The sequence below is a fragment of the Mauremys mutica genome, chromosome 5 (assembly GCF_020497125.1).
Source record: "Mauremys mutica isolate MM-2020 ecotype Southern chromosome 5, ASM2049712v1, whole genome shotgun sequence".
In the NCBI taxonomy this organism is placed as follows: domain Eukaryota; kingdom Metazoa; phylum Chordata; order Testudines; family Geoemydidae; genus Mauremys; species Mauremys mutica.
Genome location: NC_059076.1, coordinates 137,131,339 through 137,152,665, shown reverse-complemented (window position 1 = coordinate 137,152,665; position 21,327 = coordinate 137,131,339). Strand labels below are relative to the sequence as shown.

The following is a 21,327-nucleotide window of genomic DNA, read 5'->3' as shown; positions in this document are numbered from 1 at the left end:
ACTGCTGACTCTAGTGATGAGACCACAGAAACATGCTTGGATTCTGCTTCTCTCTTCTTCAGCACAAGAGTAAAAACAGCTCTGGAATGAAATACTCCACCTTCTAGCTTTTAACTGGTGTGCAGAATTAACTTTAAAAACCCTCTTGTCCCCCACAACTTTAGTCTTGGCTATATGAGGCTGAATTTTAGGAACTGTGTACCCAGTTGAACTTTATAATCCGACCAGACTTTAATAATACAGAGTGAACTAGCACAAATGATCTTAGGAGGCAGTGCTGATGGAAACCTTCATGTTTCATAAATGCCAGGTTCAACTCTGCTTCCTCTCAGCTAGTGCTTAATCTGAAGTTGAAAAGGGACATAAAAATAAACAGAGAACAATGGACTCTGCATAAATCCCTGTTTCAAACAGCTGAGCCTACCACATTCTGGGCTGTCTGAAGAGGAGAGGGTAAAGTTGTCTCCTTTTCTGGCTTCCCTGCATATATGATTTGCCAGCTGGCTCCAAAGTTTGACGTATTTGTGGAATCTTTAGTAGAACTTTAAGAAATGCAATCTCAGTGGATGTCAAATTATTCTTCTGATCTGTAGGAAGTATTGATTTACTTGCAAGAACTCTGGGAAAACTAGCAATGAGAATGGGAAATGGAAAGGCTGAGATGATGCTTCATCCCTTTACTCCAGAAGCAACAAGTTAATTGTAACTAACTCAATGATATGCATTCCTGCCACCTCCCAGTGCTTTCTAGTTTACCAACTGGTTCTTAATAATGAAAAAGCCAAGGCCATCCATGTAATTGTAGGGGACATTCAGAAACACAGTGGAGGTTTGGGGAAAGCTAAGGAATAACATACCAGATTAGTGAGTCTGAGGAAGGAAATGAATCTCAAACCCAGATCATTTTCAGTTGACCTGCATATTGGTAGGAGCCCTTTGCACAGGAATCACAGAATTGCTGTGACACAAGCATAGCACTCCTTAGCCTTTGGAGACAGTTATGGGCGGATCAGGAAATACATTATTCCATGCCGCCATTCCCTAGGCAAGAGCTCACAGTTATATTACCTCTATCTGGGTTCTAGCCTGGCAGATGCTAAGCTGTCACAGGGGAATGCAGATAAGAAGCCTGACTCCTGCAGGACCTGGACTCCAAGGGAGAGGAGGGATCCACAGCAGAGTGGCAAGGATGTCATCTATATGGACATCTATATGGAAGGGTGTTGTCCTTTCCTGCAAATCCACCTGGCCTCTATGCTCTGCAGCTGTCACCTAACCCACCAGAGCAAGGCTGGTGCTTGGAAATCCCTGCTAGGAAAACCCTACAGAGGTATCCTCCTCTGTCCTACGACTCCTATGGTTTTTCTTCCTGCCAACTCGGTGGGTCCCTGTAGCCCACAAAAAGTATGGTTGTCTAAGGAAACAGGATCTAAGGAATAACAGGCAGAGCAGCTAATAGGGAATTGCTGTTGAAATTCTCAAGACACAATGAAAAGGCAGAGTAAGAAAAGTGCTCTGAGTTAGGAGGGGGCAGGAGAATCATCCAACCCGGATGTACGTCATAGAACTCAACCGTCCTCTGGCTATGGGTCTAGCATCTCTTTACAAACTAAGCTGAAAAAAATACCCCAATGTCTCCTTGAAGGGGGGAAAAAAAGCAGGAAGCAAAATAAAGACATTTTAACCAGATTTTCTACTTTTTATTTCAGAAGGAAGTTTTGCATTATTTACTTTGTATTTATGTACATGTACTTCACATTTGTGTTTAAAATGTACCGACTTCCCATAATTCTCTTGTTCCTGCTTAAATTAGCTGTTATTTTACAATACAAAAAATTATACCAAAAAACTGCAGTCCTAAATGCGTGTATGTATAACACCCACAATCCCCAGCAATGAAATAGTTTACAATACTTACTCGGTATTTACATATGAATGCAATAAACGCTAAATTATACATATTAACAAACTAAGCTTGAGTCGGAACACAGATAAGGACTGTAAATAACTACAGAACAAAAAAAATTAAGACAGAATTAGTTCAAGGATCTTAGTGTAAAGAACATTTAGTGTGCACAAATTTCAGAGTAATATAAAACCTATTTTTTTTATTTATTTATTTTTTTAAAAAAATGGACCGATGTATTTTACACTCTTCCACAAATAGATTTGTGGTGGGTTTTTTTGTTATTTTTCCTGGTGAACATTTTGGAGTGGGTGGATAACAGAGGAGGAAATGTCTTTAGTACCTGGAAGACGCACAAAGGTAGTTTATTGTTTTAGAAGGACACAGTAAATTGAGCAACAATCATCCTGATCCAGAAGCAGAATAAACAGCAAGTGTGCTATTCTAGGCATTACTAGCACATGTTGAACTTACTTATTTCAAGCAACTAGAACAGAACGCAAGGTCATGACTAAAATTATCTACAGCATGTCAGAAAAGTAAAAGCATCTCTTATCCCTCTTTTGCCTCCACTCCACCCCAAAAGCTAGTGCATATATATTCAAAAATGAGATGGCGTTGCACCTTTGCACATGAAACATGCACATTTCTTCAGAGAACCTGATCTCCCAGCTTACTTTAGGAGTGCATTGAAAAACAAACTGTTGCATTCCCAAATGAAGATTTAAGGTTAAAAAAAACCCCCGAGATTACCATGGAAACGTAGATGGCTTAGTTTAAAAGTCGCTCCTGACATGTATCGTCAGTTTTTGTTTTAAGTTCAGTGGTGGAGCACACACATTTACAGATACAATATTTAAAGCATTGTGGCAAGCCAAAAGCCAGCAGATTCAAAGTTCCATTTGACACTCCATCCTGAATGTAGGCTTTTATGAAAAAGAAAAAAAATCTCTAACATTCATGTCAATTCAGGATTGAATTGGCTTCTCTGGTTTGTGTGAAAACCGTAATGTTTTATTTCAGTCCCTTGGGGGAGGGGGCATGTATTTCACTAAAGGGTCATTTAAGCTAAATTTAGGCCTGGCTAGATGAACAAACACACTATAAACCCAGTAAATATATATTTTGGTACAGTTTTGCCAGATAGAGCATGACATACAAGAACAATATTTAGTATGCATCCTGCATTTAAGGAAGTATATATCTGGCACAAGACACCTTTTATGGCCTGTCATTCTTTCACTATACAATATCACCATATTTTGGTACATTACATATTGGGAATTCACAGGCACCATGCACATCGGCATTTTTGCTACAGTATGTTTTTAACCTCACAGCTCTAAGAGAGACTTGATGGGTGGGGGTACCCATAAATCTTCCTCTGTATACAAATTACTGACAAACATGACTGCAGGGTCTGCCTGTACCCTATCAGGCAGGCTAAAAAAATGCAAATGAAATTCTGGTGAAAAAACTGGAGCAGGTTTGTGAACAAAAATTGGTTCCAATTAACGTATTTTTGTATCCAGTGGCACTATTTGACTTTTCTACAATAAGGAGGTTGCAACATTTCCAGTTAAAAATCAAAATACACTTCTCAAAGAATAAAAATGTTCCCAGTGAACAGTGTGACCTTCTATACCAAATTTCACCCAGGGTTATAAAACCCTGAAAATAGTGATTTGGAATGGAATCACTAGCACAGTCTTAATGGTAGAGGCTTGAACAGCACACCACCAACTTAATAATCTCATAATAGTGGCTGCTTTAAGTATAAATGTCACCTTCTCCAATTGTTCTTTTTTAAATGGAAAAGCTGTATTTAAAACTACTTTGCTTATATTGTTCAAGTGAAATGCATTTAAATACATAAAAATGTCAGGTCACGCCCCCCTTGCTTTCTACTGCCAGGTATCAGGAATTCATGTGATGACTTTTTAAAGCTCTGGAAAGTTACCTAATCATCATATGAAGAAGTTAAGACAAAACTCATACATAATTTAAAATGCATCAAAAATACATTCGATATTTCTGTTTTATATACACGCTAACTCTTTCCACATTCTGCACACTACTGTATAGTTTATGTACAAGTGCAAAATCAGGGTGTTATTTCTCATTTATTTACAGAGTCTCCCATGAATTACAGGTGGTTGTTTTTTAAAGAATCCCCTCCCTGACTCCCAATCATCCACTTTTGATGTTGGTACATTGATGAAACACCTGCAGTTTGTTTTCTTCTTCCCCTCCCTTTCCCTCCCCTCTCTCTTCACCCCTTCCCCGATAATTTATTTTGAACTGGGATGAAACTCCTTGCAGCTGAGATATGTATGAGAGTTCTCTTTTCCCTTGTCCGTATGGAGATAAGATACAAAGCAGGGCGAAAGCCTAAAGGATCTTTTTGTTTCACTTATATTAATAAAGTCTTATTCCTCTATTTACAGTTTTTGGCTCAATTAAACTTAATGTTGATCAATTTTGCTCATCTTCCTTATTTTTAACATCTAACCCTTAACTCCTCTCTTGAGAGCGTTCTGGGCATGCTTCCGCTATGAGCAATTGAGACAACAATCTAAGCGTAAGACAATACTCTAAAAGGGAACAGAAATGATTTTTTTTTTAAATTAAAAATAATTTCACTTAATGGCCCCCATTTAGCAAAGCATTTCTTTACAGGGAAACACCTAAGCATAGGCGTAACTTTAGGCACCTGCTTAAGTGCTGTCCTGAATAAGTATGGACTTAGACATAAGGTTAAGAGCTTTCCTGAACTGTAGCCTGTGTTCGTTTGCCCAGTGTGATGGGTAATGGGGTAAGGGTCCATGAATACTAGATCTGCATCTGAACTGAACATTTGTGAGGTAATTAAATATACAGGGGGGACATTTTACCTTGTGTTATTTCTCTGGTGCGGTCTAGCCCGGGCAGCCCTATAAACAAAGGGAAGTTGCAAGTTCTTTTGGGAAGTGACTCTGAGGTAATCTGTGCACCAGCTAATATTCAAGTTGACTAAAAACCTTCACCCCACAAAGTTTCTCCTTATCACCCCCCCCCAGGACATTTAACTTGCAGGTTTAGAAATAGATTTAAAAAAGAGATGTGTTTTTAACAAGAATTTTCCTGGAGTGTTGTATTTGTTAGGAGAAGATTCATTAGAGTTCTTGTTTGTAGGTTTGCGGCCCACCAACTTACAATCTTTACCACCACCACTCTTGTTCTGAGATGCACAGTGATTGATTTTCCTATTCAAATGTTACACCTCAAAGAAAGAATTCCAGGGTTTGCAAAACCTGATGGATACGTTGTAGATTGCCAAAAACGCAAAAGAAAAAAAAAAAGATGCAGTTACTTCAGTTTTATCTTGGGACGAGGGCGCTAACATCAAACAATATTCAACAGTTACTTTGCAGTTTACATTTCTCCCCCGCACTCAATTTATTTTTCAGTTAGTAAATAATACCCCAGCCAAAACCAGACTCAACCCCAGTGCTCTGAATGGAACTAAACTTACTACAGTTATTTAACAATGACACCTTGTTTGGTACCTCAACACAACAACGTCCGTGTGTCAGCATCAACATCGCAACTACACTTGGCTGTGGTGTGGTAACAAAGTCTGTTAGTTAACAGTTACACTTTGGGCTTAAAAGCACTGGGGATACCGAGAATCTGCACCTCCTCTTATGTCAGATTCTAACGATTACAAGGTAGGCCCAACTTCGAGTCTAATAAACCTCCTCAGCATCATTTTGAGGCTCGATTGCAAAAAGAGTTAGTAAGTATCATAAATCCCTTGCTACACAAAGCCCTCTTCTACACCTACCGAGTGTATCCTACCAGCAGTACGTCTCCCTCAGACGTCCAAGGCAGCTACCTCACACTGTACAGTCACTGGGGGTAATTCAAGATTGAACATTCAAACAAGAGGCCAAACAGAGCTACTATGTTTTTTTAAATTAAAATCCTCAGACCAATGGGGCCTAGAAGAGGAAGTGCTGAACAGCAGCACTTCTGACCACCGACAGGGTGCAGTCCTTGTCCACAACAACAGGGGAGGCCAAATGGGCAGAAAAGGACTCAGAAGGTAACACCAAGGGATAATTAGGTAGCAGGCCACAGGTACATACAACTTCCCTTTATGCCAGCTGGTGAAAACAGCAGCGTTCACATAAAACACAGGAACTCAATTCCACTTTCCCCCCAAGATGCTGCCCCCAGGTTAAGTCGTTTCTTGGGTGGGAAAATGCCCTCATCTTCCCTGACTACAAATGATGCATTACAAATGGCACAGATTGCCTTAGGTAACTAATTAACTTTTACAGGAACATAGGAAGACAATTATGTAAAAACCTGTGGGTACTAATTCCCTCACTTCCTAGATCTGCCTAAGTCTAGGCACTTGTGGGCATGTATTTCAACCGGATTAAGACAATAGAAACACTAGTGCTTTAGAAAACCACATTCAACTTTGCAAAGATTGAATTCCGCGTAAGCAATGTACAATATTCAATCTTTGCTTCATTCTTTCCTACCTTGATGCTATATATTGAGCTGGACCATAAATGACCAAAAAAAAGAGCACTAATTAAATAATGTGGGAATAAACAGAAAATCTTTGAAATGATTACATCTGAAATGAAAGCAACAATGAAGTTTAATATTGTTTTCATGTGCTGAGGGCTGAGACTTACCTGGAAATGCTGCATCTTTTTTTTTTTCCCCTTTTGGCACAGTTGGATAAATACATGTACTATAATGCACTTTCCATGCATAAACCTGAGTGTCATTTATGTTTGTACCAGCGTTTTATTTACACTGACCTTCAGTGGTGGTGATTAGAGGTTACTGGACCTGAAATCTTTTTTTTTTTTTTTTAAACCGGGGGGAAAAAAAAGGTTGAACCATCCAGTGGCATATGTCAGTAAAACTTAAGTGGAGCAATTGTCAAACAAAGCCAACTATCAAGTGTATGAGAAAAAAAGCTGGGTTCAAGGAAGTTGCATTTTCCATATATTTTTAGTCTCTTTTGTGTCACCACTGTAAAATCTTTCTTCTTCTCCTCCTCCTCCTATGTGTTACTGGTGTTTAAAACCCTAGAGAGACAGTTTATGATGTCCATGCATCAAATACAGGTTCCTGGCTGTGCCGGGGGCTGTTGTTTCCGATTTCGTACTGCTCCTGATTTCTCTTTGTAGGCAATTGGCATTTGTTGTGAAACGTCCACCAAAGCGCTGGCCACTGCAAGACCTGAAGTAGTAAATCAAGGTGGTTACAGAAGTGAAAGTCTGTGGATTGCAGTTGTATAAAATCTTATCCAAAAAGTGATTTATTTATTTTTAAAGAAGCATTTTGATTTGCAGATTAAACTTGACGGGGTACTCGGAAGCAAGCTACTCAATAATGTACGTTTCCATCAAAGCAACTGCTTCCTGTCACCCGCCAAAGATAATCTTCTGAACATAAAAACCAGGATATTAATTTAAACCGCTTTTATTTGAAGCTAGTAATCATGCCACAGAAGAACAGCAGTTTCCTCAACGCACTTGGGGATGGCAGGTCCATTATGCTTCACAAGCACTCTGCAACCACACCTTCCTGGTCTGAAAAAATAGTCACCCTCCCAAAATAACCACAGATGAGAGAAAACCAAAGCATTTACCTAGACATTCTTGAAGGTCTGGATCTGGTCTCTGTTTAATCCAAAACCCTAATTACCCTCCACTGAGCAAAATGAGAACTCAGAAGCAATTTACACCCTCTTCTAGTCCCTTCCTCCCCTCACCACACTTACTGACTTTGCTGGTTGCTGAAAATCTTGTCCTGACCATCCTCCAGCTGCAGGCAACAGAAGCTGTTCTAGAGGCTGGCTATATCTCAATTCCTCACAAAGGAACCATTAGCTGGGGGGCTGGGAAAAACTTGTAGTTTTGGGGGACTGTGTGTGAGAGAGAGAGAACAAACACATCTAACCTGATTTCCCTCATATAAAGTGTTGGGACAGGAGTGGGAAGAACAGCATCCAACTGCCCCATGCTCCCATCAGAAGAGAGAAAGGAGCAGGGCATGGCCTTTGAAGGTCAGACAGGTGAACCTCTTGCTGTGGGGGGAGTTGGGGAGGCAAATAAGGCCCTTTTAAAAGTAACTATTGAAAACTTCCAGCCACTTGTGGCCCCTGTATTTTTCCCAGTGACTGGTGTTCAGATGAAATGTATCCCTACTTCTTCTAAAACACCCTGAGGTGAAAACAAAGACAGACACCACAGCATATGGCTCTAAATTTTCACCAGTGATTACTTTGCACAAGCTCAGTGACAAGAAAAGGATCAAACCTCAGTTACAGTAAGTCTAGCATTTTCACTGTTAGCAGAAGTTGTCTGACAAACCCTGCATGTCCGTTGTGTAGGGCTTAATTATGCTGCCCTAACTCGAACTGAGTAGTTCCTTACTCTGTTAGTGAGTCCACTCATTTCAAAGAGCTGACTGGAGGAGTAAGGTTCAACCCAACTGGAGTCAAACAGAAGAACCTAACCCTTAGTAAATGAGATTACCTACTCTGTAAAATAAATTCCCACTGACTAGGGAATTTTATGTATTCCTGAATTAATCTGTAAGACTCAGAGACCACGGTGATGGGCACAGTATAAATACCTAGGCAGATTAGAAACATGTCAAAGCATAATGATATCATTCACCTGACTGCCCTGGCGGCGGGATACCACCCATTCCTCGAGGCAACCTCACAAATACTGAGAGGACTGCTGCTCTGTTTCCAAAACAGGGTTCCAGCGCTATTGGTTTCGGAACAGTCTGTAGCAAAAAAGAAAGAAAGAACATTGTGTGTTTGTTCCCTCCCTGTTAGCTCACCCTTTGTCTTGTTAGACTGTACATTAAAGCTTCAGGGCATGAACTATGACTTTATCTATGGTTGACTAGTGCCCAGCACATTGTTGTCAAAACTGAAATCAATATTATGAACAATCATAACCCTAGTCGCCATAACAAAACACATTTACTTAATGAAGTCTAGTGGTTAAAAATCAAGTCTTGCACAAAGCTTCTCTGTATGAAGTATTACGCTATTTACTCTCCTTGCAGGGGGTTCCAAGGCATATTGAGAGAGAGAGAGAGAGAGAGAGTGTGTGTGTGTGTGTGTGTGTGTAAAATATAACTATGAGAGACAAGGATGACAGGTGAATAAATAAGTGCAAAGGGGAAGACTGCCAAAGACACAGAGTAATTCAGCACCCAACGCTCACCGGTGGGGAATGGGAACTGAGTGTCTGATCTTTCTGCCATTTAGAAATCCCCCCAATGTATTCTTATTAACATTGAACATTTCATTTGAAAAGATGAGCAGCTAATTTCAGTGGGTTTTGTTACTAAAAAGACAAAGTAATAAAAAAGTGACAGGCTTATCTGCCTTTTAGAAGTAACAGCATCGCGCGGATATAAAAATACATTATTATCTGACCCTGCAGATCAGGGCCTATTTGCTAACAATTATGCACATGCTTAATTTTACTATGGACCAACTCTGCAGTAAGTGAAGAATGTGCAAGTATTATATAAACCTTAGAGCTCAGGTGCCGAGGGCGAGCTCTTGCCTCTCTTGCTTCATATCAGCAAGCTGAGGTGGACTTTCTATCTGTTATGCTCTGTGGCTTCTAGTTTTCTGTTGATTATGAACACACAGCCCCTAGTGGATTCTTTGATGCTAATTACATACTTATTGTTAAATACTATTAAATACTTACAGTTGCACACATACAAAATGGCAAATGACTGCCTAGGAAGGAGTACTGAAGAAAGGGATCTGGGGGTCATAGTGGATCACTATGTATCACTTCTGTTTTGGTCCCCCCACTACAGAAGGGATGTTGACAAATTGGTGAGAGTCCAGTGGAGGGCAACGAAAATAATTCGGGGGCTGGGGCACATGACTTACGAGGGGAGGCTGAGGGAACTGGGAGTATTTAGTCTGCAGAAGAGAAGAATATGGGGGGATTTGATAGCAGCCTTCAACTACCTGAAGGGGGTTCCAAAGAGGATGGAGCTAGACTGTTCTCAGTGGTGGCAGATGACAGAACAAGGAGCAATGGTCTCAAGTTGCAGTGGGGGAGGTCTAGGTTGGATATTAGGAAACACTATTTCGCTAGGAGGGTGGTGAAGCACTGGAATGGGTTCCCTAGGAGGTGGTGGAATCTCCATCCTTAGAGGTTTTTAAGGCTCAGCTTGACAAAGCCTTGGCTGGGATGATTTAGTCAACAGTGTAACACTATTGAAAACAAAACAAAACAAAAAAACAAAAACAAACAAACAAAATAATTCTGGGATGTATTAGCAGGAGTATTGTAAGCAAGACACGAGAAGTCATTCTTCCGCTCTGCTCCATGCTGATTAGGCCTCAAGTGGAGTATTGTGTCCAGTTCTGGGCGCCACATTTCAGGAAAGATGTGGACAAATTGGAGAAAGTCCAGATAAGAGCAACAAAAATTATTAACGGTCTAGAAAACATGATGTTTGAGGGAAGATTGAAAAAAAATTGGGTTTCTTTAGTCTGGAGAAGAGAAGACTGAAAGGAGACATAATAACTGTTTTCAAGTATATAAAAGGTTGTTATAAGGAGGAGGGAGAAAAATTGTTCTTCTTAACCTCTGAGGACAGGACAAGAAGCAATGGGCTTAAATTGCAGCAAGGGAGGTTTAGGTTGGACATTAGGAAAAACTTCCTAAGTGTCAGGGTGGTTAAGCACTGGAATAAATTGCCTAGGGAGGTTGTGGAATCTCCATCATTGGGGATTTTTAAGAGCAGGTTGGACAAACACCTGTTGGGGATGGTCTAGATAATACTTAGTCCTGCCTTGAGTGCAGGGGACTGGACTAGATGACCTCTCGAGGGCCCTTCTAGTCCTATGATTCTATTTCATTAAGCATAAAATTGCAATACTGTATTTAAAGGCTCAACAGAAACTCAATATAATCCAAGACTCTAGAAAGGGAACAGGAATCAAACAATGCAATTCAATTACTGGCGCCTAATAAAAAAGGATACAACAGCAAACAAAATTAAACTTTAAACTATTTTTATATTTCATATGAACCCTAATGATTACAATGATGATTTATTAGTCTTTTTGAAATGTAGATAAATTCGTATTTTACAGCTTAAAACAATATAAAAGGCAGTCTGTAAAAATCTGCAGTCGTAAGCCAACCAATCTCCCCCATTCAAAAGAAAAAAAAAAAGGATCAAACTCAAAACAATTATTGTTCTACAAAGCAAGTGAGCATATATGTGTGGGGGGGCTATATTATCCGACTGGCAACTCAATTACTACGGTTAATGGAGAGAGCAGAGGGAAAGCTTCTTGGAAACTAAAGCAATACACTACATCCAGCCTTCTAGCCTACTCAGTGGAGAGGAGATGCTGGGCATTTAAAAGTTTATTTATAATCTCTGAAAAAGAAAAAAATCCAGGCAAACATTGTATTCCTTCCATTGTCCAAAAATGCTACTAAATGTGTGGGGTGTAATTTAGTGCTGCAGCATTAGCCCGGTGCTTAATCTTACTCCGAGTGTTAGCAACAATAAATAGCAAAGCCCCGGGAGAATACAATGGCATGGAACAAAGCAGTGGGGTGAATGAAATGTTGGAGCAACATACAGAATTCATTTGTTTTATGATCTAATTTTAATTTATTCTCTTTGCACTACTCTTGGATTATAAAATACCTTTTCTACTCCATTCCTCCCCTAAACAGAAATGCTAGATGCTACCCTTTTCAAATGGAAGCATTGTAGATAACCTGCAGTGTCATGCTAGTAATTCGGCAGATAGCCATCTTCCTTCTGCCAGTACTGAGCCAAAGCCTGTATAATAATGAGGATGTGCTGTTCTATTGGAGGTGATATCTTTTGGGTGAGATACAGAATACATTCTGATCCGCTGTAGTCACTCAAAATTCAGTGCGACTTTCACAATAGTGAAATTAACCCTCTTGCTCTGGTTAATTTCTAAATTAAAGTACTTACATTCTGTCTCCCAAAATGTCTACTTTAGATTTATTTACTCATGGCATTCTTCTCTTCCTGCACTAAACTGATCAGAAAAGCTGTGTGCTGTTAAACAGCTGTCAATTTTTCACCACAGAGGTGGTTGCATTTCCGCAGTGAATTAAGAGATTTGTGAATATACAATTTGTAAAATGAGGTAGCCAAACTGATTGTTTTAGGATATATTTGGAAGAAAGGGGTACAATAAATGCACTATCATGTTGCTTTGGATAACTCCAGAATAAGTGCTATGTACTGCCTACCACTGTGCACTGTTTTGCTAAGACAGGCCCATCATTAGTAACAACAAATACAGCATATAAAACAGAATCAAGTCTAGTGAATTTATTTTTGACAGCACCAACTCAGTCACCTGCTTTTTGAACTGTGACTTGCATGACACCTCATCTTCAGCTTGTGTTAGTGAGGGCCAAAAGCAAAAACCAGCGTGGGGGTACGACTCATGCATCAGGCTATGGTAACGTTCAGTTTGATGTAGGCAATGGCTCAGCCTGCAGAGAAGGACATACTATGCCCTCTCTTACATCTGGCAACTGATCACTGGAGTCTGGGGAATGTGTTCTACATATATGTAGACAAACTAGTGAATAAGTCTATCTTGATTGTGATCTCACCAACTGTCTGCAAAGGTGGAGCTGGCATCACCATGGGCCTAGACATTACCATGTTACATCTTGGCCTGTCTCACATAGTAAGGGAGTTGGATGCACTAGTCCTATATTCATATGGGCCACACCAAAGAAGCTTCTCTCACTGGTAGTGCATGACAGGCTTCCAACTGGGTCAAGAACTATTTATAACCATTTATTTGTACAGCACTCAACACAATAGGGCCCTGAGCGTGAGTGTGATTTCTGGGTGCTGCTGTACAAACAAACAATATGCAGCCAATGGGGAGAGCTTGCTCAGACTTCATCATGTTATTACATCTCTGCCACAGACAGTCCAAAAACAGTCCAGGCTTTCCCCCCTCCCAGCCAGTAACCAAAGCACTAACTTGCTCAGCTTCCTAATTTTCCCCTTCTTTCCCTAACAGAAATTCCAGCTACCTCCAGTCATCTCCCCTATGACTCAAGCTCCAAATGCCTCATGCAAACTCCCCCACTTCCCTCAGAGACTGGAGTCCTGTGTTATGAGATTAGGGCTGCGAATGGTAGGCCACTGAATTCTCGCACTGGAGATCCAGGTCCTCGTTCAAGATCAGAGGGAGGCAGACACAGCATGGACACCGAGCAAAGCTTGCAGTTTTCCCTTTTGGTGCTGATGTATTATTGTGTTTTTGTCTGATAGATGGCTGCTATTTGCCTCTTAAAATATGACTCTCCAAACTTTGCAACACCTCTCAGTAGCAGGTTCACCCGAAACAAATCACTATGGGGACTCTGACATTGAGTATTTTGCTAAGCCTATCACTGAAATATAAAAGCAATTCCTTTTTATTAAAAACTTAATGATACAATAAAAGTGCACATTATGCAAATCTATGCTAATTAAGTGCAGCCCTCAGACTCTTGGCACATCACCAGTGCTGTCCTTGGTGTCCAAACACTTGGATGTCCACATTTTAAAACCACATAAGGTCTCTCAGTTAGAACAGATGGCCAGGGATTGTGGTTAATGGGATACAAAAGATTTCACCTTTAGGGCACCGGTTCAAATGCACATTCCTATCACTGCCATCTGACGGCCCATCAGAAATAAGTTGGTGCTCTTAGTCTACACATCACATAAGCACCCTTGTTGGCAGTTTCAAAGGCACCAAGGACTGAATGGCAAAGAGACTTATTTCCTTCAGGTTACATCTGAGAGGTGGCCAGTCTAGGAGAAGCTTGCAGTGCTGCTGCCAAAGCCGTATCTGGTCTGTGAGCAGAGGGGACTTCATCAATGCTCCCCCTTCTCCCCCCTTTTAAGGAAAAAAGTAAACGTGGCCAGAATGACGACTTTGCACAGATGGTAAATGCCTGCACTGGCTCACCTCTGCCATTAAAGCTAGTATTAATGGAAGTGTTCTTGTTTTCGTGCTGAACAACAAAATGCTAGGAGCCAAGGTAACTCGAATTTTATATCCAAGTTGTGTCACATGATTGTCCTTCGTAGAACCCATAATATACGCACGCCTGAGGGCTGAACTGCAGTCAGAAAATGATGGTGCCACTGATTTTTATTGGCCAGAACAGCCATGAGTTTTGCACTGGTCAATATTAGAAAAAGTGTCCTTTTTTATAATAGCAAAGAGTCCTGTGGGACCTTATAGACTAACAGAAGTTTTGGAGCATGAGCACGACGAAGTGGGTATTCACCCACGAAAGCTCATGCTCCAATACATCATCTGTTAGTCTATAAGGTGCCACAGGACTCTTTGCTGCTTTTATAGATCCAGACTAACACAGCTACCCCTCTGATACTTTTTTATAATGTAATTTTAAAATGAATGGTATCTTGTTAACTACTGAGGCTATACAAAAAAATCTATTTAGCATTTCTTCAATAAAGCTGCTATATTGACCAGAAATGCTGTGGACACAAGCCAAGTAATTATTTTGTTTGAGTGTTGATGTGTGCGCAATATGTAGAGTGTTCACAGAATTATAGAAGTTAAAAATGGTCAAAGTCTCAGTTAGATCATCTAATTAATCCACCTCCCATGGCAATATTGTTCCCACACTAGCAGTACATTTTGTAGTACTTCCTCTAGACTAGTTTTAAATGACTCAGGTGATGTGTCTACCACCAGTTCCCTTGGGAGCCAATTTCACAGCCTAATACAGCTCACAATCAGGCATCATTATGTGATGTTTAGCCTAAAATCTCTTTTTATTTCATCCCATTATTTCTATTAATACAATTAACATACAACACATTCTAACAATTATGAAAACTAATGACTACAGAACGATAAACATTCTATATAATTTAAAACAGTGAAGAGCAATTTTATTTTTCTAGAACACATTTTAAGTATACTGGCGTGTTTAATCCAGTTACTATGCAACACTGACAGACCAAGCCAATTGCTTTTCAAACATAGTAGGACAAAATGTATTTTTAACAACATTTTTGTATGGCTTAGTAAATAGTCCCAAACCATCACAAGCTTTCAATTTCCAGTAAGAATATGTGCCTCACAGAGTTGCTTAAATGGAAGCAGAACCTGTGGCATTATTACTGAAATAAGTTAAACAGAGTTTCAGCTATGTGTCAGATGACTTCAGTGTGTGGAATAGTGTCAGGCTAAATGTCCAGGTTTTTTTTGAATGGTATGATTGAAAACTGACCAAGCATTCATAAAATAAAACGTAAGCAATTTTCCATAAAAAGACAGTATAAATGAAGTTCTAAAAAAATCACATCCCCAGAGTATTTCATGTGCTTTCTCATATGGAGATGAATTAACTTCTTGTAATTATTTGAAGTGCACAATTCTAGACTAAGAATTCATATTCATCTTTGAAACCTTGGCCTTGATATTTAACTAGAAGCTGGCCCACAGTAAATCAGTCTTTCTCCTTGAATTGTTCAGCCCATTTCAATACTGGGTTTCTATGTCTGGACTTTAAGAATATAATTTTTAAAAGAGGTGCTCAAGCCTTCAGGCTAGCCTAGCATAGTCAACATACGGGCATGAGCACATGGATTCATCAGTGTCTTGTATCAGAAATGCAAACGGCCACAAATGAACAGCAGAAAGATCAATAGGGAGTTATACCCAGCTACATTTAATAAATAACCACCCCACTTTTAATGCAAGAAGTGTCAATCCAGCAAGCATTCGATGCAAGGTCTACGTGAAGGGAAAGATTAGTGACAGGAGAACTTGCAATGTTCCCAGGCAATGTTAAATTACAAAACCTCTGGGCCCTGTAACGTTCTCACAAATAAGGTAATAATTGCATTTATCTTGAAATTCTCCACTGCTTCCCTAAGGGTAGTGTAAGACAAGGCCACAACATACAATATGGCCGATATGCATATGGCAAATGTTGAAAGTTGACCTTGATTTCACATGTACCAGAGGGTAGTTATGCTGTTAATTTCAATACTAGGTTGCTTTTTACAATAAAAGGTGCACATAATAAGCATGAAACAGCAGTCAGATGATCTCAGACACAAGACACTTAAAACAACTTCTGTGCACAAAGGAATGCAAATAGGTCCTCTCCAATAGTTTTCAGAAGCTGTTGGTGTTATTAGCGTTTCAATCAGAAAACGTACTCATTTCTTCCAAAGGGAAAGAAGAGTTTCAAAAGACCCTTTTACTCAAATCTTCAGAGAGTTTGCTTTCTCTCCAGCCATTTCCCTCTCATCAGCTAAAATCAGAGACAAAGCATTTCCAACTGCATTGCTGGTCAGTTTTACTGAAAATAGTATCAGCTTTTCAGTTTTATTTATAAATCCTTAGCTCCTACATTTACAAAATGTGGACAGTTAACACTTGCCACCATTCCATTTACACACCAAAATGTATACTCGGGGGCAGGAGAACGAACCTTTGCAGACACAGTCAGGACAAACAGCAGATCCCAGAGCATCACTACCAAATGTTTACTGCATAACAATGCAAAAGCTTTCTCGAAGCAGCAAATTATGTAAAATGAAACCAATACCGACATGAGCTGGAAGTAATTCATTATGTGAAGGGTTTAGCATCTTTTGTTGTTTTCACAGTACAGAGTGTTATTAGAGTATATTAAATTCTAGTAGAGCTAATCAGTTTTACACACCTCACTTGTCCACATGATCTCTAGGTTCTTACCATTAGCAACTACACATTACCTTGGCAGGTGTTCAAAGGGTAGCACACACTTCTATAAATTAGAAAGCAGGAGAACATAGGCAGAGTCAACAACAAATTAATTTAAAAGGCCAAAATGTACAAATCTCACTTTGTTCTCATATTCCTCTATACTGCAACATAACAGTAGCTATCCTGACATCCGTTCACCTACGTGGACCACATCTGCTGAACGGACATTCTGGTTCCATTGTTGGTGCATATTTTCAAAAGCAAACACTGTAGTTACACACTGATGTGCAGTCTGAGTGTTTTAGTAGTAACGAATCAGCAATTAATCTTTTAAACGGCAAATGATACCCTCTCAGAAGAATGGAACAAGTAATAAATTAGGACTGCTAGAGCATGCCTTCTGAACGAAATGCAATGGCCTGTGGTACGTGAGAGGTCAGACTAGAGCAGGGGTGGCCAACCTGTGGCTCCGGAGCCACATGCGGCTCTTCAGAAGTTAATATGCAGCTCCTTGTATAGGCACCAACTCCGGGGCTGGAGCTACAGGCACCAACTTTCCAATGTGCTGGGGGTGCTCACCGCTCAACCCCTGGCTCTGCCCCCACTCCACCCCTTCCTGCCCCCTCCCCTGAGCCTGCCGTGCCCTCGCTCCTCCCCCTCAGAGCCTCTTGCACACCACAAAACAGCTGATCGGGAGGTGCTTATTGGTGGGGCTGCTGGTGGGCGGGAGATGCTGGGAGCGGGGTGGGGGGAGAGAAGAGCGGATGGCAGGGGGGGAGGAGGGGCTGCTGGTGTATTATTGTGGCTCTCTGGCAATGTACATTGGTAAATTCTGGCTCCTTCTATGGCTCAGGTTGGCCACCCCTGGACTAGAGCATAACAGTCCCCCCTGTGGCTTTGAAACCTATGAATGAATCATTTAAGTCACAGGAACATTGGCACTGCTATGCTAGATCAAAACCAATGGTTCAATTAGTCTTGTACTCTGTCTCTGAAAGTGGACAGCACCACAGCTGCTTAAAACGAAGGTTCAAGAACCATTATGCTAGGAAGTTACGGGATAACCTGCCTCTAGGTAAGCTTTAGGACAGGATACTTCTTTACAGTACATATAAAAACTGGACTGGATCGTTAAAAAGAAGTCCCAAGTGATGGAAGCCCCATGACTTCCCTGAAGTGACTATTCTGCAGTGCTATAGCTCTCACTAACTTTTTTTTCCTGATATTGTTTATATTTTTCTCTCAATTTCATCCCATTCCTCTACGCAATATCCCTTTGTTGCAGCTTAAATCATTCCTCTCCTCAATGCCCCTTTAAATAGATATAGACAATTATGCCCCTCTCAAACATTGCTTAGTCAAACTATATAGTACATACTTGGCTTTTAACCCTTTTAGAAGTCAGGCCAAGCTCTCTGAGAAGTTTGGTTGCTCTCCTCTGAACTCCTCCAACTGAATCAATTTTTTTTTTATAAGAACATAAGATCGGCCATACTGAGTAAAATCAAAGGTCCATCTAGCCCAGTCTCCTGTCTTCTGACAGTGGCCAATGCCAGCTGCCCCAGAGGGAATGAACAGAACAGGGAATCATCAAGTAATCCACTCCCTGTTGCCCATTCCCAGCTTCTGGCAAACAGAGGTTGGGACACCATCTCTGCTCATCCTGGCTAATAGCCATTGATGGACTTATCCTGCATGAACTTATCTAGTTCTTTTTTGAACCCTGTTATAATACAGAAGTGCTCAGAACTGAATACAACAATTTGGGTGCAGTTACGGCAAGGCTATAGAAGTGATGTCTATGTGCGATTTTGTATTTCAAATTATTCCCGTCCCCCCCGCCGCCAAAATGCAATAGTTTGCAGTTTTCTAAGTCTGCACCTCACTTGTTTTTTTGGTTCAAATGTCTAACCGTTCTAGCTATTTCCTGGCCTTGCTGATATTCACAACTCCTCTCAAGTTACTGTGAATGCCCTGAGCGTGCTGTTTACCAGTTTCCAGATAACTGATAAAGATGTTAAGAGTGGACAGAGCATAGGTCCCAGTGATACTCCACACCCATCTGAACATACTACTGTTTATCTCTACCTTTTAATAGCTGGGGCCTTCAGGCAGTTTTTGATCCCGTTGGCAGCATTTCTACCCAGGCCAGTATGAATTGATTATTAGACTGACACAGGCTACACTTGTGCCACATTTCTGCTCTTTCTAAAATAGAAATCAAGCTTGGTGTCTTGATGCCTGATAAAGGGACAATTAAGAATTTGCAGTGAAACTAACTTTGGCCCTATGAAAACGAATGTGGAATTAAATGCACGTCCATACCTCAAAGACATTAACATTCCAAACAAGCTGCAGACTGTTTTCTTGACAAAAGCCACCATTATTTAGCCATTTAGACTACTTGTAGACATGAACAGCCTCCAGTTCACAGACGAAAGGATAACCATCTATCAGTGCTGGATTCTAAGTGTGGATAACAGAACACAATACAGTGAAATCTGCACTAATGGCCATCTCCAGTTGACAATCCTGTCTTATGAGACCACTTTACAGTCTCCCTCAAGGTTTCCAGCACAATTTTGTTTGACCTGTTATGCAAGACAAACTTTACTAGGTATCTCTTTGTTGATCCCTGGGGTGGCTGCTTAGAATGACTATCACAGTATATATATTTACCTCTGCTGAGAATGTAAGTACTAGTTGCATGCTCTTCCCTACTTTAAGATGCTTAAAGCTCATCTATGCCAGCACTCTAAGAAATCCTCTAACTTCTGTTTGAAAAGCTGATTTTTAAAGACTATTTCCGACTGACTGCAAGAATCTTCTGAGAGTAGTTCAAAGAAAAATAGCTAAACAATAGCCTGACTCCAAGTAACTCAGTTTAAAACATTTGCACAGGTTCTAGATGACCAAGGGTCTTAAATATTCTTATAAAAGTTGTAACGTTTAGCGCTTTAGGAAGTTCAAACAGCTGCAGCCAAAGGCCAATAGATTTTGTAATGGCCAACCAAATTTAAGAGAAGATTTGTGCTCTACTGGGTATTTGAATGGAAAAACTCCCAAAGGAGCTAGTTATCTGTTGCTTAGCTACACACTAATAAAATTGTTTCCCTGCAGGTAAATTACTCTCTATTACTATGATGTTCCCTAGGAAAAATACTAATTGAAAACACTGTTCTAATATGTCCAGCTGGAAAATATTAGCTTAGGATGGAACTAGCTTGACACTAAGTTGCCAGCTGGCCATGCACAATGGAAAAGGAAAGAGGCCTCTTGTAGACAAATTCCCCATTTTCCAACTCTTTTGTACCCCAAATAAAGTAGTTATTAACCAAAAACCTCTGATTCATGTGAAAAAAAGCCACGTGTTTGTGATTAGCACTAAGAAATCTGTAGTTCTGGTGTCAAGTGTGTACAGGGAAGGGTAAGCCAAATACAGGATCAACAATGGTGGCACACTGAATAGTAGAGTGACTGGATAACCACTTAAGGTCCAAGAACGTACCCAGCATTTCTGTTTTCAATCTCCCTGCTCTGGCAATAGGAAACAGAAGGCAAAAAAATGCAGTTCCATAGTTGCGTATCAGCCCACTCCACATCTACTCAGGGTATGGCTACACTGGCGATTTGCAGCGCTGGAAAGCCTCCACCAGCGCTGCAATTAGTAAGTGGCCACACCTGCAGGGCACTTCCAGCGCTGCAACTCCCTGGCTGCAGCGCTGGCCGTACACCTCACTCAGCATGGGGAATAAGGATTCCAGCGCTGGTGCTGCAGCGCTGGTCATCAAGTGTGGCCACACACCAGCGCTGTGATTGGCCTCCAGAGTATAAGGATGTATCCCAGAATGCTTTTATAAATTACTCTCTTTGTTTTGTTATGCAGCCTCTCTTTGTTTTGTTGTGAACGAGCTCCGCGGAGCTCCGTTGCCGTTGCTGCTTATCTAAAAAACAAACAGAGCTCTTGTTTGCTGTGATCATCTGTACCTGGCTGTAAACAATCAAATGAGAGGCAGGCAGGGAGGGAGTGAAACAGCGGGGAGTCGTGTTGGCTGCAGGCTGTTTGCAATTAAGAGTTAAGACTAAGGGGTCAGAAAAATGTTCTGATTTTTCAAGGCAGGAAGCTAAACACACAGTGTTGGCTCCAAAAATCCACTCTCTCTCTCCCCCCGCTCCCTGTCACACTAGACCCCACCCCACCCCCCTCTTTTGAAAAGCACGTTGCGGCCACTTGAATGCTGGGATAGCTGCCCATAATGCATCACTCCCAACAGCGCTGCTAATGCTGCAAATGTGGCCACACACCAGCGCTGGTAGCTGTGAGTGTGGCCACACACCAGCGCTGCTCCTACACAGCTGGATGACCAGCGCTGCAAACTACCAGCGCTGCAAACCGTAAGTGTAGCCATACCCTCAGATTCCTGCAATTCCCTTCAATTAGGAGTATTTCCAACCAAAGAGCAATGGGAGTGTGGACTAAGATGGTGGCTTCTCCTTTGCAAATTATTTGGGGAATTCCAGTGCAAGTGGAAAAGGACCAGAAGAAAAACTGAAACGGACCAAAGGGACATGTAGACTATATATTCAAAACTGAATATAC

At 40.9% G+C, this 21,327-nt stretch overlaps 1 protein-coding gene across 1 annotated transcript in view; it reads right to left on the bottom strand.

The window, feature by feature from the left end:
• Positions 1-1,674: 1,674 nt before the first annotated feature.
• Positions 1,675-21,327, bottom strand: part of ATRN (attractin) — a 259,935-nt gene continuing 240,282 nt past the window's right edge. Inside the window, exons 28-29 of the mRNA XM_045019462.1 lie at positions 8,602-8,716; positions 1,675-7,156 (exon numbers count right to left, since the gene is read on the bottom strand). Of these exons, the coding sequence (XP_044875397.1) occupies positions 7,032-7,156; positions 8,602-8,716 (240 nt within the window). The 3' untranslated portion in view covers positions 1,675-7,031. The remainder of the gene's footprint in view (positions 7,157-8,601; positions 8,717-21,327) is intronic.